We start from the raw sequence: 16157 nt of genomic DNA on the forward strand, positions 1-16157 counted from the left end.
TGACTCTTTCCATTTAGATAAACTTTATATATGTAAACATCAGTTGTCTTCAAAAGTCCTTTCAATATACTCTATACCTACAAAATTGTTTATATCTCTCTTTGAGAAGCTAGAATCTATGCATGGTTTATGTCATCCATAAACGTTTATGAAAGCATTTGGTTGTATCCCAAATTAACCCTGCTTGGATTCAATAAGAAAAGAAGTTCCATTCCTGCGAAACAATTAGATTCATCCTTTATTTTCTTAGCTGAATGGAATATATCATTGCCATCAATCAGTTACCCCTTAATGCAATTGAAATGGCTAAGGTATTATCATATCTGGGAAAATTTGATGAAAATATATTACTGGTGTTTTTGAAGCAAATATGATAAGATTAGCTTCTTTTTGTAGCATTTAGTTACTTGTTTTAATCGTTGCTTTAAAAATTTTTTTTTAATGTTTATTTATTTTTGAGAGAGACAGAGTGTGAGTGGGGGAGGGACAGAGAGAAAGGAAGACAGAATCTGGAGCAGGCTCCAGGCTCTGAGCAAGCTGTCAGCACAGAGCCCGACACAGGGCCTGAACCAACAAACTGCGAGATCATGACCTGAGCCAAAGTCAGGCACTAAACCAACTGAGCCACCCAGGTGCCTCAGAAAAATTTTTAAATGTTTACTTATTTTTGAAGGAGAGAGTGAGCATGAGTGGGGGAGGGACAGAGAGAGAGGGAGACATAGACTCTGAAACAGGCTCTAGGCTCCGAGCTGTCAGCACAGAGCCTGATCGCAGGGCTCGAACTCAAGAGCTGTGAGACCATGACCTGAGCTGAAGTCAGACACTCAACCAACTGAGCCACCCAGGCGCCCCATAAGCCTTGCTTTCTTAATACCTCTTTTCTGAATCTACATTTCTCAGTGTTTGTGAAGCTGACTGAATATAACTCTGGGCAAAAGAGCGTGAGATCCTGGCGCTTGAGGAATCTCCCGTGAGCTTTGCGTTTTAAAAGCTTAAAGCCTTATTTCAATGATCTTTGAGAGATCAAGAACTTTGGCCTCCTTTTAATCTGGTCATTAAATTGACATTGGGGAAGAGAATCACAGAACCATATGCCGAATCAGATTCCCGTTTTTTTCTTTCTTGGTCTCATTTCAGCTGAAAGCCATTAAAACATGTTATGAATGGGTCATGGTCCCAGATTCAGAAAACATCAGGCACCGGTTGGTTTCTTGGTCCCTGAAGCCCCAGCTCTGATGCTGCCACCCACTGACTTTTCTGTCTCTCTTTCTCTGGCTTAAGGAAGCAACAGACTTGGCGGAGGGAAAGGAACATAGGAGCCTTGCAGACAGTCACGTCTTAACTCTGTTTTTACAATCATTGTAAGCTGCCCACCTCTAAGCTTTAGTTCCTCATTGGTAAAGTAAGTTTCATGCAGTCACACAACAAATTATTGAGGATCTACGAGGCAGCATCGTGACAACTACCGTTTATAGAGTGTCGTATCCATTATCTGACTCAGTCCTCAGCGAACTCTACAGAAATCATAATAGTGACAATTTTGATAAGTAATTGTGAGTGAGTAACCCTCACTGAGCATGTTCTGTTTGCCAGGCACTGTGCTACGAACTTTATGTAAATTGATTTAGTCCTGATAATAATCCCATGAGGACAGTTTTCTTCCCTCCATTTCTAGATGGAGAAACCAGAGTTTCAGAGAGATAAAGTTGGTTGCCTTTTATGAGTAACACAGTTCCAAAGAGGGTAAGGTAGGATTCACACCCAGGCAGCTCAATTCCAAATCCTGTTTTTCTTTTTTTCAGTTTATTTTTGTATTTTGAGAGACAGAGAGAATGAATGGGAAGGGGCAAAGAGAGAGGGGGGAGAGAGAGAATCCCAAGAAACTCTGTGCTGCCAGCACAGAGCCTGACTCAGGGCTCGAACCCATCAACCATGAGATCATGACCTGAGCTGAAATCAAGAGTTGGATGCTTAACTGACTGAGCTATCCAGGCGCCCCCAAAGCCTGTGCTTTTAACCACAGTGATAGTCCATGCAAATTGATTATAATAAATACTGTTGTGTTTCTTAGGATAAAAATAGATTTAATAGGAGTAGATCTTTTTCTCTATAATCTCACAGCTACCGGAAGAAAGTAATGGTGAGTATACAGACTCCCTGTCTCCAGTCACTGTATGTAGTGGCTAGATATGAATTTCTAAAAGTCTAACATTTTTGTCAAGTGTTTTCCTCCAGCAGACTGGAACAGGCTGGAACAAGCATTAATTTGTGGGAGGCCCAGAGGAGAATCGACCTCAAGGATATTGAGGAAGAGGTGTTTGCCCCATTCATCACAGTTAACTTGTATGATTATAATGACACCTAGAAGATGATATAAGATCTTACACCAGGCAGGCAGAAGAGACAATCCATTCGGGGGTCAAGGGTGGGGTTCACAAAATCTGGAAAAGTCTATGTATAAAGGTGTTGTTAAAACATTGTTCATAACAACAGAAAGCTGGAAGCAACTTCGATGCCTAATAGGAAAACGATGAAGTCAGTTATGGTTCATTCATCAACTCAACAATGGGCCATTCTGCAACTCTGCATTTATTTATTTATTTTTATTATTATTTTTTTAATGTTTAGTTTTGAGAGAGAGAGAGAGAGAGACACAGAGCATGAGCACGGGAGGGGCAGCGAGAAAGGGAGACACAGAATCCGAAGCAGGCTCCAGGCTCCGAGCTGTCAGCACAGAGCTCAATGTGGGGCTGAAACCCACAAACCCCGAAATCATGACCTGAGCGAAAGTTGGATGCTTAACCGACTGAGCCACCCAGGTGCCCCTGAATTCACACGTTTGATTGTGATCAGATCCACAAGGCATCCTTATTCACATTAAAGTTTGAGATGCACTGGTCTAAATGACAGGCTTTCTCATTTCTAGCAGAGCAGAATTTGATAATCACAGAATCAGTGGTGTTAGTAAATGAAAAAGGAGAGAGTTGGTTAGAACATTGGCTAATGGAAGCAGGCAGAAATTGAAGGAGTCAGCTTGGGGACCCCAGAGATAGCCGTTGGGGAGTTGAGGCTTCTTGTGGATTATTAGGGGGCTCGCCCAGCTCTGTGGGGTCTGAGCCAGCTGTCTCTGTCTCTTCTTAACCACTATCCTTTCTTCAGCTTTGCTGTCCCACGCACCTCTCTGGCTGTACCTTGGTTTTCCTTTTATTTTTCCTTCCAAAAAGAAATGCCCTTTGTCATGTGTCTGAGAGAAGTCTATTTGTTTTTAATAAAATTATTTAAGTTTATTTATTTTAAGAGAAAGAGAGTGTGGAGGAAGGGCAGAGAGAGAGGCAGAGAGAGAGTCCCAGGCAGGCTCCATGTTATTAGCATGGAGCGTGATGCGGGGCTCGAACAAACGAACTGCGAGATCATGACCTGAGCTGAAACCAAGAGTCGGATGCTTAACTGACTGAACCACTCAGGCGCCCCTATTTTTTTTTTTTTTTGCAGAGTTCTGTACTTCTCATTAAAATATAATAAGTTGTCGTCTCATAATGCATGATCTGTAAGCTGTACTCTCCAGTCTGTGGATTTATTTCCAATTACAAATTCTGACATCATCGTTGGATTTGTAAATCTGGCCTGGTTTTGGTTTGCAAATGTTCATATAAGAGAGGTTGATCCATTTTAAGGGGTTACTAATAAAATAACCAATAAAATTCTAGAGAATTAAAACCACCTAAAGATGCTATTCTCTGGTAGGTCCTGTCTGTATGGCCAGGGATCTGCTTTGGGGGAATGTAGATAAGCTCTCTTGGAAAACACATCAACTTTGTAATGGGTTTGGTGTTTGTTTGTTTGTTTTCATTGAAATAAAAAGGGCTATTCAAGGGGAAGGAAAGTAGCTTAGAATTTTGTTATTCAAGGATTCCTAACTTATTTGGCATACGACAGCTCATAGAGCACATCGGAATGATTTTTGTCCCCTCTTCTGTGTCAGTTTTTGAAAGTATTTTTTGTAAGTATTTTGAAAGCATTTGGATTTTGTGTTTCTGTGAAACCTGAGAAGTTAATGCTGCTCACTCTTTTCCTTTTAGAATGAAGTCTTTTTTTCTAACATTTTACATCATGTCCTCAGTGAAGATCACGCCCTGGTGTCTAGAGCTGTGTCCTTGAAGGTGGAAAATTTCACAGAAACCAGTGAAATAAATGAACTCTTTGACTTATTTACTTACAACAAGGTAAAATTAGTTACATATTTTCTTTTGTTTTGCACTCTCGCATGAAGGTGCATAAAGTGGATTCTAAGAATAATAGATTAATAGGATACTAGAAAACTTTTGACACAAGTAACTGTGATTTTATTCAGTGGGTGCATTTCAGAAGAGGTGGATAAATCAATTCTCATCTAGCAAACATTAATCAAGCCCATTTTAGGTGCTCAGTACCATCCATCATTATAAAAACACTGAGACAACTTGCTGCTTTTAAGGAGAACCCTTCTGTTTGGTGGAAATTTATTCTTACCATGTAAATATCTCAGCTTAAAACATGTTGTGTATCCTGAATTCTTTTTTTTTAAATTTTTTTAATCTTTATGTATTTTTGAGAGAGAGAGAGAAAGAGGGAATGAGCAGGGGAGGGGCAGAGAGGGAGGGAGACACAGGATCCAAAGCAGGCTCCAGGCTCCAAGCTGTCAGCACAGAGCCCGCCATGGGGCTCGAACTCACAAACCGTAGATCATAACCTGAACCGACGTCGGGTGCTTAGCCAACTGAGCCACCCAGATGCCCCCTGAATTCCTTATATGTAGGACATTTGTTCACTTTTTACCTAGTAATTAGTGACAGTCTACTATTTTATCAGCAATTTGGGCATAACCCAAACATTCAACTCAAGTCCACAAAGCAATGAGGAGAAAAGCCCAGAATATTGCTCATCAGAATGGCATGTGTTGGCTTTATATATTGAATTTGTTCAAATGATGGACTGTTTCTTATGTCTTAGGGAGCATCTTTGGCCCGAATGCTTTCTAGCTTTCTGAATGAGAATGTATTTATCAGTGCACTCAAGGTGAGTTTGCAAAATTGTTGTTACTTGGCAGGAAGTAGACTTACATGGTTTAGGCATGTTATTTATTTTAACCTTCGCTTTTCCATTCTTCTATTTTTTACAGTCATATTTGAAGACATTTTCTTACTCAAATGCTGAGCAAGATGATTTATGGAGGCATTTTCAAATGGTAATTGTCCTACTTCCTGACTCATGTTGAATGAATGAATGAATGAATGAATGAATACACTAAGGATTCATTCACATATAGAGTTCAATAGGGTTCTGAATTTGGCCCCGAAGATCACCCACTGGGAATCACTGCATAGATGAGGAACAGAATAGCCAGGTAGTTTCTTTTAGGCAGAAGATTTTGATGGTAAATATCTGCTCTTGTGATGATTTTCTAAAACAGGTCGTAGACGACCAGAGTAAAATTCTTTTGCCAGCGCCAGTAAAAAGCATAATGGACCGTTGGACACACCAGAGTGGTTTTCCAGTCATCACCTTAAATGTATCTACTGGTGCCATGAAACAGGAACCATTTTATCTTGGAAAGGTTAAAAATCAGACTCTCCTAACCCACAAGTAGGTACATTTGCTTCTCTGTACTCACCTTCCTTGGGGGTAGAGCTCTCTGATCAAATGGAAAGCAGCCTGTGGGTGAGGAAGCATATAATTCCAGCTGGGTACACACTCTTCTGCAGAGAGGCTCTGGGATGGCAACTTCATGGTCCATGCAGGGTGTTGTTCCTGGGGTGCTGGGATGAGGCAGAGCCCCTGATATCCTAAGCAAGGCCAGAGACCTGCACTGAAGGGTTCAAGGCAGTGCCCCTCCCCTGGCATTTAGGATGACACCAGCAGCCAGTGCTTTGGGGGTTATGCATTTTATTCGTCCTTCAGACAGAAGGAATGCATTTACTCAGGATTCTGGGTGAGAGACAAGAAAGTAGAACCATGCATGGCCTCATGTTAGTTGAGAGAAAAGAGGATCCTGCAGCACAGCTGTCTTCTTTTCCCTAGAAACAGAATCGAACGGTCACTGCATCCTTGAGAAATCATTCTGTGCATGTCCGCACGTACACGTACGTGTGTATTTATCGCCATGCCTATAATATTAGAATGAGGGCCTTTAGATTCCCTGACACCTGGGTTTAAATATCAACTTCCCCGAAATTCAAACCTTAGGTAAGTCTAATTTTAAAAATCTCTTGAGTTGCGGTTGCCTTAGCTATAAAGTAAATGTGACAGCGTATATCCCAGGGGACTGTTGTTAAAATGAAATGAAAAAATGAGTATAAGGCAGCCTAGCGCCCATCTCTTCCCCTATTTCCCTTCCCTTCCCTCTCTTAACTTGTTAGAGAATGTTCCAGGGTGTTTGATAAAGTTCTGATATTCACTTCTCACTGTGGTGAGTTAGGGGTACACACGAGGGAGTAATTTTCAAACAGCATCACTGTGGTATGCAGGCCATCGTCTTCTTCCTCTAAAACCCCAGGAGAAAGAAAGAGGAGAACTGAAGTTCCCTCACCATGCTGCTATTCTGTGACTTGCTTTTTTTTTTTTAAGCTTTTATTTTAATTCCACTTCGTTAACGTCCCGTGTTGTATTAGTTGTGAACCTACAATACAGTGATTTCAACACTCCCATCCATCACCCTGTGCTCATCAAGGCTCCGTGACTTTTGAGAAGATGTGTGCCTTAGCAATTAGATCAACAACACACCCTCGTTCGAAGTCTTTTGAGAAACCAGGCTTGTGAGCGTTTGAGCCAGATGGCAAGTCTTGCCCAAACTCCGAGGAGTGTGACTCTTCAAATGACTAATGTCCTCCTCGTGGTCATCAGCTTCCTCCAGGTCACGTCTACCAATGTGGGAAGAATGTCGGCATTCAGTAAATATGAATAATCTGGCTGATCCGTGCTGAACACTTTTCAGATGGGGAGAAAGCTTGAGGCAGAAAAGCATTTTGAAATGTTTGTCAAGCTTTTTCTTCTTAAATTACTCTTGGCCTCTCTTGGCACGGATGAATTTGGGTCTGTCTACAGCATTTGGACAACCCCCCCAGTGAGGCCAAGTAGCTGTAATTTAATATAAACAGGCCTTGAGAGTTTCAGATACAAAAAAAAAAGAAAGTTTCAGATACAAGATAGTCTTAGTAGCTACTTTAAGTTGTAAGAAAAAGTAAAGAAGAAATAAAAGAGTAAACAGATGGTCAAAGCAAAACTGGCTTATAAAAACAACATTGAATGGGGTCGCCTGGGTAGCCTAGTCGTTTAAGCGTCCAGCTTTGGCTCAGGTCATGATCTCACAGTTCAGGGGTTCCAACCCCGAGTCGGGCTCTGTGCTGACAGCTGGGAGCCTGGAGCCTGCTTGGGATTCTATGTCTCCTCTCTCTGCCCCTCCCCTGCTCGTGTGCTCACGCTGTCTCTCTCTCTCTCTCTCTCTCTCTCTCTCTCTCTCTCTCTCTCTCTCTCTCTCTCAGAAATAAATGAGCATTGAAACAAAAATTAAATAAATAATTAAATTAAATAAAAACCACATTGAATAATCCTAAGAGCAAACCCTTGCAGATCCAGAGAAAATGACCAAAGAATTCGGGTTCTGTCTGTTATTTTATGATCTCATTTAATATTGGCTCAGAGTTTATATCTTATCTGTGAGAATAAACTGAATTTTTTTTTCTTTTTCCAAATAAGCGACACATGGATTGTACCTATTCTCTGGATAAAAAATGGAATCACACAGTCTCTAGTTTGGCTAGATAAAAGCAGCAGTAAGTAACACATTTTTAAAATATTTTCACATACATGCATGAATATATATCACCCACACACACATATATCAAGGAAGGGAATAAAATGTTGAAGCATATAGCTTTTGAAAAGCTGTCTTGCTTTAAAGTAAAATGTTATATCATTCTGGTTGAACACAGAGCCATAAAGAAAAGTTTTAAATCAAAGCCATTACTTGTGAAAAAATACATATGGTAAGATCAGTATATATTTTAGAATTCCTTTCTCTTTTTTTTGTTGGATTTACTGGGTTTACTATTTAGGATTAAGAGGATATAGTATAAACAATTACGGGAATATTTTTTAGATGGACCATTTCATACTTTTCCCATATTCCTTTGTAGAAATATTCCCTGAAATGCAAGTTTCAGATTCTGATCACGACTGGGTGATTCTAAATTTGAATATGACTGGATATTACAGAGTTAACTATGATAACGTAGGTTGGAAAAAGCTAAAACAACAGCTTGAAAAAGATCCTAAGGTAAGATTATTTTATGCCTGTTATTAAATAACATTAATATTGCACTCTGGAGTCTTCTTCTTTTTTTTTTTTTCTTTAAAGTTATCTATTTTGAGAGACAGAGAGAAAGCATGGGAAGGGCAGAGAGACAGGGAGAGAGAGAGAATCTCTCTGCAGTGACAGTACAGAGCCTGACCTGGGGCTCAAACTCACAAACCATGAGATCGTGACCTGAGCTGAAATCGAGAGTCAGAGGCTTAACCGACTGAGCCCCTCAGACGCCCCTAGAGTTAAGCGTTCATAAACCTGTCTGGTGGGAGGAACTCTACCCTCGCTGCCACCTCTCACACCATGCCATACAGGACTTTTTCTCCCTCATTCTTAGAAAGGGGAGGTTTGGGTTGAACGTATTATTTTTGAACATTAATATCATTTTTCTACAACAATTTTACGTTTCTAGGTGAAAATCAGAATACATTTTCCTATTAACTATTAGTTTTGTGATCTTAGACAAGTTACTTAAATGCTCCGTTTCCATATCTTCACTTTAAAATAGGAATAACAGGGGCACCTGGCTGGCTCCATCGGGAGAGCATGTAACTCTTGATCTCAGGGTTGTGAGTTCAAGACATACATTGGGTGTAGAGACTCCTTAAAAAAAAATTGAAAAAAATAAAATGGGAACAATATATTTCTGTTATTTATCACAAGGATTAGAGACAACGTAGGTAAACATATGTTTAAAAATTTTAAGCCCTTAATGGGTACTCAGTATATGCTAGAAAGTGTTAATTCTTAAAAAATTATATTCCTGGGGTGCCTGGATGGCCCAGCTGGTTAAGCATCTGACTCTTGGTTTCAACTCAGGTCATGATCTCATGGTTCGTGAGATCCATGGGCTCTGCGCTGACAGCACGGAGCCTGCTTGGGATTCTCTCTCTCTTTCTCTCTCTCTCTCTGCCCCTCCCCTGCTTGCTCGCTCTCTCTCTCTCTCTCTCAAAATAAATAAATAAACTTAAAAAAATGTGTGTGTGTGTGTGTATGTATGTGTGTGTGTGTGTGTATGTATGTATATATATATATATATATATATATATATATATATATATATATATATATATATTCCTACTCTCCCTCAGGGAAGTTAATTCACAAAATATCAATAGAATCTAACACCACTTTATCACAAAATAGAAGTCATTATGGAATATATAAATATTAAAACGTTGGCTAGGTCTAATCAGTCAGATTTTAATTGGTTCCATGAAACCAAATCTCCATTGGTGCAGATGGATGCCGCCGTAGGGGTCTGCGGAGTTGGCTCTGCTGTGAAACCATGGGCGGTTCGTTGAGATGGCCTTGTTCAAGCTAGAGTGTTGACTGGAAGATATCTTTGGTGTCTCTGTCTTCGAAAGCTCTCTGAGACACAGAGCAGAAGACAAAGTACAGTATATTGGTGGGGGTTCTGCATCAGGTAGACTGTGTTCATCGATCACCAGATGTGCAACCTTGGGCTTTCTTATCTGGCGAGTCATGCCTCAGTTTTCCCATCTGTATTATGACGTTTGAATAGACCAACCTTAAAGGGTTGGGAAGATCAGATAAGGTGATATATGCATTATGTTTAACAGAGGCCAGACACAAGCCAGGCCTTCAGAACATAGTAAGTTTTAAAAATTATTATAGGGCTTTTGAATAAGACCACACAATCCACTCATAAGAAAATTTTACTTTTTTAAAATTTGTTTTAGGGGCGCCTGGGTGGCGCAGTCGGTTAAGCCTCCGACTTCAGCCAGGTCACAATCTCGCGGTCCGTGAGTTCGAGCCCCGCGTCAGGCTCTGGGCTGATGGCTTGGAGCCTGGAGCCTGTTTCCGATTCTGTGTCTCCCTCTCTCTCTGACCCTCCCCCATTCATGCTCTGTCTCTCTCTGTCCCAAAATAAATAAAAAACGTTGAAAAAAAAATTAAAATTTGTTTTAACATTTATTTATTTTTGAGAGAGAGAAAGAATGATTGCGAGCAGGGTGGACGAGCAGAGAGAGAGGGAGACACAGAATCTGAAGCAGGCTCCAGGCTCCGAGCTGTCAGCACAGAGCTGGATGTTGGGCTCGAACTCACAACCACGAGATCATGACCTGAGCCGAAGTTGGAGGCTTAACCGACTGAGCCACCCAGGCGCCCCATAAAATTTTATTTTTAAATCGTTTTCAAGGGTGCCTAGCTAGCTCCATGGTTTATGTGTTTGACTCTTGATTTCAGCTCAGGTCATGATCTCTCAGGCGTGGGATCGAGCCCCATGTCGGATTCCACGATGGGTGTGGAACCTGCTTAAGATTCTCATTCTCTCTCCCTCTCTCTCTCTCCCTCCCTCCGCCCCTCCCCCGCTAATTCTCTCTCCCCACCCCACTCCTCCTCCACTCATTCCCCCCCCTCAAAAAAAATCTTCCAGAGTAGCTACATCCTTATTGATTTCTAAGGGCACTTTAAGCTACAGAGACAAGGTCATCCCAGTCTAGCAATGATTTCTTGAAACCATTGTAGGCTTACTTTTTGAAAAACTGAGGTCAGTTATTTCTACTCTGTAATTGGGGACCAAATGAAACAGCATGTCTGCCATTAATATTAATTTAGAAAACTGAAGTGTTGTTACTGCCAGAAAAGAAATGAGAGTGCTACCAGGGAAAGATTGAAGTCTGGCTTGCTAAGAAGTTCAAAGATATGTTGTAAAGATTGATTTTTCTGGGACCAAACTTGTGAAAATGTGCGAGGTGTGGAAGGAATTCTATAGGAGGCTTTGGGCCCCCTCAGGCCACTCAAGCTGTGACAGAGTCCTGTGGCCAGGCAATGCCACGGAGCTCACTAAGCAGTTAGATTGGCAGTCGACCCTGCCTTTTCTGATTCAAAGGGCTCTGTTGGTGGATTGGGTCAAATTAGGAAAATCTTGAGAAGACAGGATCCTGCTTACCAGATACTGTATTCGATACTGTATTATCAACATGATGCTAAATAATATTTGCGTAAGGCTTCCTGTGCCTAAAAGCTTCCTGACAACAACTTGGACATTATAATACAATTTAATGTACACTTTCTGTTTTGGAGAGCCTTTTAAACATGGCCTCCTGTTTAATTTTCTAACATGCCATTTTTCGGGGAGTATTTTGGCAAAACGTTCGACCAGCTGAAAGCCTGATGATTGATGTCCAGAGGGATCATTTAGCAAAACCAGATGCATAATAAATAAATCATGGGGACTATCCTTAGTAATTAGCATTTCTCGGCACACGAGCCAATTCACGTGAAAGTGCTTTGTAAGCAACACTGATTCTGAAATGCTGTTACTATTTTGGAAATTATTTTGGTACTAAAAACATGTTCTCATCTCTTTCTGCACATATTTGGGTCTCATTTGCAGGCCATCCCTGTTATTCACAGACTGCAGATGATCGATGATGCCTTTTCCTTGTCGAAGTGAGTATATTCTCTTCACTCGTGGTTTTGTTTTGTTTTGTTTTAACATTTATTTATTGTTGAGAGACGGAGAGAGAGACAGAGCACAAGCAGGGGAGGGGCAGAGAGAGAGGGAGACACAGAATCCGAAGCAGGCTCCAGGCTCTGAGCCATCAGCCCAGAGCCCGACGCAGGGCTCAGACTCGTGAACCACGGGATCATGACCTGAGCTGAAGTCGGACGCTTAACCCACTGAGCCTCTCAGGCACCCCTCTTCACTCATGGTTTTAAAAGTGTACCTTGAGAACTTTATAAAAATAAACAAATAACCAGATCAGTATGACATGAAATTGGTTCTTCACTGTATACAGGGCCCAGCTTATTAGGATTAGGATCAAATTCCATGGATACAGTGGAATTTTATAACATAAAAGTTGCTGGGGTATGCAACAGCGTGGATGTACTTTGAGGCCATCGTGCTAATGAAATAAGCCAGTCACAGAAAGGCAAGCAGCTTGTGATTCCATTTATAGGAGCTACTTAAAGTAGTTAGAAGCATAGAGACAGAAAAGGGGAGGGTAGTTTCCCTGGGGGCCACGGGGAGGAAGAATGAAGAGTTGGTGTTTAATGGGGAAGGAGTTTCGTTTCTACAAGATGAAGTGCAATTTGACATTAAAAAAAAATTTTTTTTTAGTGTTTATTTGAGAGAGAGAGTGAGAGAGAAAGAAAGAGAGTGAGGGAGGGGCAGAGAGAAAGGAAGACACAGCATCTGAAGCAGGCTCCAGGCTATGAGCTGTCGGCACAGACCTGGACATGGGGCTCCAACTCACAAGCCATGAGATCATGACCTGAGCCGAAGTTGGACGCCTAACTGACTGGACTACCCAGGCGCCCGTAATTCAACATTTTAAAATGAACCCCTTAAAGGAGAAATTTTAGAAGGATGCAGTAGAGAAGATGTAAATTGAAAAGGTCACAGAATTTAAATATTTATCATAAATATTTATAGGATTATCACAAAAAGTGTAAGAATCATTATTTTTTAAATTTCCAGTAAGAATAAAATCTCAGGTAAAAATACAAGTGATTCAGGCTTAGCACTTGTAAAGGGCCATTAAATATTAAAATGGATAAATGTAGGAAGAGCGTAGATGCATTGGTATTTTTCCGTGATACTGTAAATTGAGGAAATAGCTAACATACCCCCCCAAAAAAAGAATTGCCTGAAATAAATACACAATCAACTGAGATTTTGAAATGAGTTTTGTTACCCTAGGCTGATGGCCATAGGTATAATTTTAATGAGATATGGCCTATATTTTAGTATCCTACAGAATTACATTTTACCTTTATCGCATTTATTCAATATAAGATGTGCTAAGTATTTCAACAGGTAGATTAATATGTGCTCAGAATTTAAATTTTCAGACAATAAAATTAAGGAGTATACATGATAAGTTATCCAGTGTGTTCTCTCTTTCTTTGGCCTGTCCTATTTCTTAAATGGATATCTATTTATTTTGTCCTTCATGCCTTTACCACTTTCCCCTCTGACCTATGGCACATGCCCTTGCCCGCTGCCTCGCCGACACCTCTCTCTGGGACATCCGTGACTTTGAGACTTTTGACCACATCCTGTGGGAAACTTCTCTTTTGTCTTCCCGAGACTGGGATATGCAAACCCGGTTCTCCTCCTATAGCTCACGTTTCTCCTGCTGCCATGAGCATCCTTAAGACCAATCACAGTTATGGGACACCTGGGTGGCTCAGTCGGTTAAGCGTCCGACTCTTGATTTTGGCTCAGGTCATGATCTCAGGTTTGTGAGTTTGAGCCCCGCATCAGGCTCTGTGCTGACAGCACGAAGCCTGCTTGGGATTCTCTCTCTCCTTCTCTCTCTGCCCCTCCCCCGCTCTCTCCCTCTCTTCTCTCCCTCTCTTCCTCTCTCTCTTTCTCTCTCAATCAATAAACTTAAAAAAAAAGACCAATCATGGTTCTTTTCTCTCACCTTTCTCTTCTGGTTTCCATGATCGTTTTTATTCTGTGCACGTCCAGTGCCCAGCAGATACAAGGTGATCAGGAAAGCCTTGTGAAAGGATCACGACTCCGCCTGTCCCCTCCTGTCTTCTGCTTATCCTGTGGTCATTTACACTCAGGATTTCGGCCGCTGCACTTTATTTCTGTTTCTGAGTTGCTCCTGTTGTCAATTTCTCTCTGTCGAAGTACCACTCTACTTCCCATGGCCCAAACTTGAAGAATCAGAGATATCCCGGACTCCTCTCTCTCTCTCTCTCCATCTGCCATCTAGCCACCCTGTCTTATCTGTTTGTTCCTGAGGATGTCTTCTGGATTCTCCCCTGACTTACCAGCTCCACTGCTTCCATGCTAAGGCAAGTACACGTCTTCTTTCACTTAGCCGGTTACGTGAGCCTTAGCCTTCATTCAGTTCCTTTCAATACCATTCTGTCTCCTTCGGCACCGTAGCAATAAAGTTTGTCGGCAACAACTTCCTGATGTTACCCCAATTGTTGAAACACCTTCTCGCCACACGTAAACTCTTGGTCCTGACATTCAAGGTTCCCTGCAGCTTTCATCCACCTGGTCTACTAGCCCTCCCCCTCTTGACTCCCCACAAAAGAAATTCTGTGTCTCAGTTGTGTGGTCTGCCCATCACACCAATTCCTGCTTTATCTTCTTTGTCATATGCTGCCTTCCTCTTTCTCTCCAACCATTTCCATCCTATCCATCCTTCATTGCCCGTCTCAAGTTCCTCCTCCAGGAAGCCTTCCCTGACTTTTCCATCACATGCCTGTGTTTTCCTCCTCTGCTACTTGATTCTGGGACTCATTAACAGCTTCTTCTGCAAAAGTCTCAGCTAGCTCTTGACTGAAATAGTAAGTTCCCCACTGGTAGACAGTTGTGTCCTACATACCAGTTTGTGTTCCCACAAGTAGCTGGCAGAGCATTAGAGAATGACTTCTAATTAATACTTGCTGAATGAAAATTATACTCTCATAAGAACGCATACTAAATGCGCAAGTATTCTTTTGCCCGATGAGCCGTCCAACATTTGGCCTGGATTTTCCCATAGCCTCCTAGAATTTGGGCACTTGAATGTACCAAATTGCAGTGGAGGGCCTGTCGGCATGGGTTGGCTTCCATTTATCAGTGAGATGGACCCTCGACCCTCTAACTTCTTCATCTCACGTACCTTGTTGAAATCAGGCATCGAAGCGTGGAACAAATGTGGAAAGTGTGCACATTATTTAGCAAGTGGAGGTTTTTTTGAGTGTGTATCTTTTTGAACCAAACAGAAACAATTATGTTGAGATTGAAACAGCCCTTGATTTAACCAAGTACCTTGCTGAAGAAGATGAAATCATAGTATGGTATGCAGTCTTGGTGAACCTGGTAACCAAGGATCTTGTTTTTGATGTGAACAACTATGATATGTACCCATTATTAAAGGTAATTTCCTTCTTTGTTATGGGGTTTAGAAAAAAATCCTCTCTTCCTCTTTCTGTATCTAGACAGCATCTGTGAAACACATCTTTCCGGAAGTAATAGTCTATTCGTTCCATATATACATTGGTTTTCTTAGGGACGGCTGGTTATTCTTAGAAGAAAACACTTTAGTCATAGACCTGATCTAGGAGTTGAGTGTGAGAGAACTTTGGAAAGGCCTTTAATTCTTGGTGAAGTAAAAGGTGCCCTAAGAATCCAGGAGTGGATGGATATGGTATGCCTTTTCTCTTATAACAACTATTTTCCCAAAAGATTGTTAGTCAAACAGAAAGGCTTTTTCCTTAATGTTTATTTTTGAGAGAGAGAGAGCACATGCATGTGAGTGGGGGAGGGGCAGAGGCAGAGAGGGACGGAGGATCCAAAGTAGGCTCCCCACTGACAGTAGAGAACCCAATGCAGGGCTCAAACTGGTGAACCAAACTCACGAACCATGAGGTCATGGCCTAAGCCAAGGTCAGAAGCTCCACCGACTGAGCCATCCATGCGCCCCTAAACAGAAAGACTTTAAAAACCCCATACTCATAATTGAAATACTCTGATTTACAGGACTAGCACTTAACCAGAGAGGTATGTTCCAGAAAAAAAAAAAAAAAAGTGCAGGTTTTGAAGCTGCTTTTGATGTTGGCAAGCGAGAGAGGGAAATTGGAATTAATGAGGCAATGACACGCCATCATAACTGAAACAATATAAAAGGAGGAAAGTTCCATTATTAGATCTTAAACAGTGATCAGAAGAAAGATGGCCCAGGGAAGACCAAAGCAACAGTTGGGGAGCAACCGTTTGGAGAGGTAGGGACCAGAAACAAACCAGAAAGTTGCCACGTGATAATGCCAAGTGAGCTTCTGGGGGAGGCTGAGGGCAAGATCACAAATACCTCAGGGGCCCAGGCTTTGCTTC

General features: G+C 41.5%; 1 protein-coding gene across 1 annotated transcript in view; it reads left to right on the forward strand.

Annotated features, from left to right (window-relative positions):
- Positions 1 to 16157, forward strand: part of LVRN (laeverin) — a 78217-nt gene that overhangs the window by 38762 nt on the left and 23298 nt on the right. Inside the window, exons 7-14 of the mRNA XM_042933472.1 lie at positions 4080 to 4223; positions 4990 to 5055; positions 5159 to 5224; positions 5450 to 5622; positions 7732 to 7808; positions 8172 to 8311; positions 11703 to 11758; positions 15050 to 15203. Of these exons, the coding sequence (XP_042789406.1) occupies positions 4080 to 4223; positions 4990 to 5055; positions 5159 to 5224; positions 5450 to 5622; positions 7732 to 7808; positions 8172 to 8311; positions 11703 to 11758; positions 15050 to 15203 (876 nt within the window). The remainder of the gene's footprint in view (positions 1 to 4079; positions 4224 to 4989; positions 5056 to 5158; positions 5225 to 5449; positions 5623 to 7731; positions 7809 to 8171; positions 8312 to 11702; positions 11759 to 15049; positions 15204 to 16157) is intronic.

Source organism: Panthera leo, chromosome A1 (assembly GCF_018350215.1).
Source record: "Panthera leo isolate Ple1 chromosome A1, P.leo_Ple1_pat1.1, whole genome shotgun sequence".
Classification (NCBI taxonomy): domain Eukaryota; kingdom Metazoa; phylum Chordata; class Mammalia; order Carnivora; family Felidae; genus Panthera; species Panthera leo.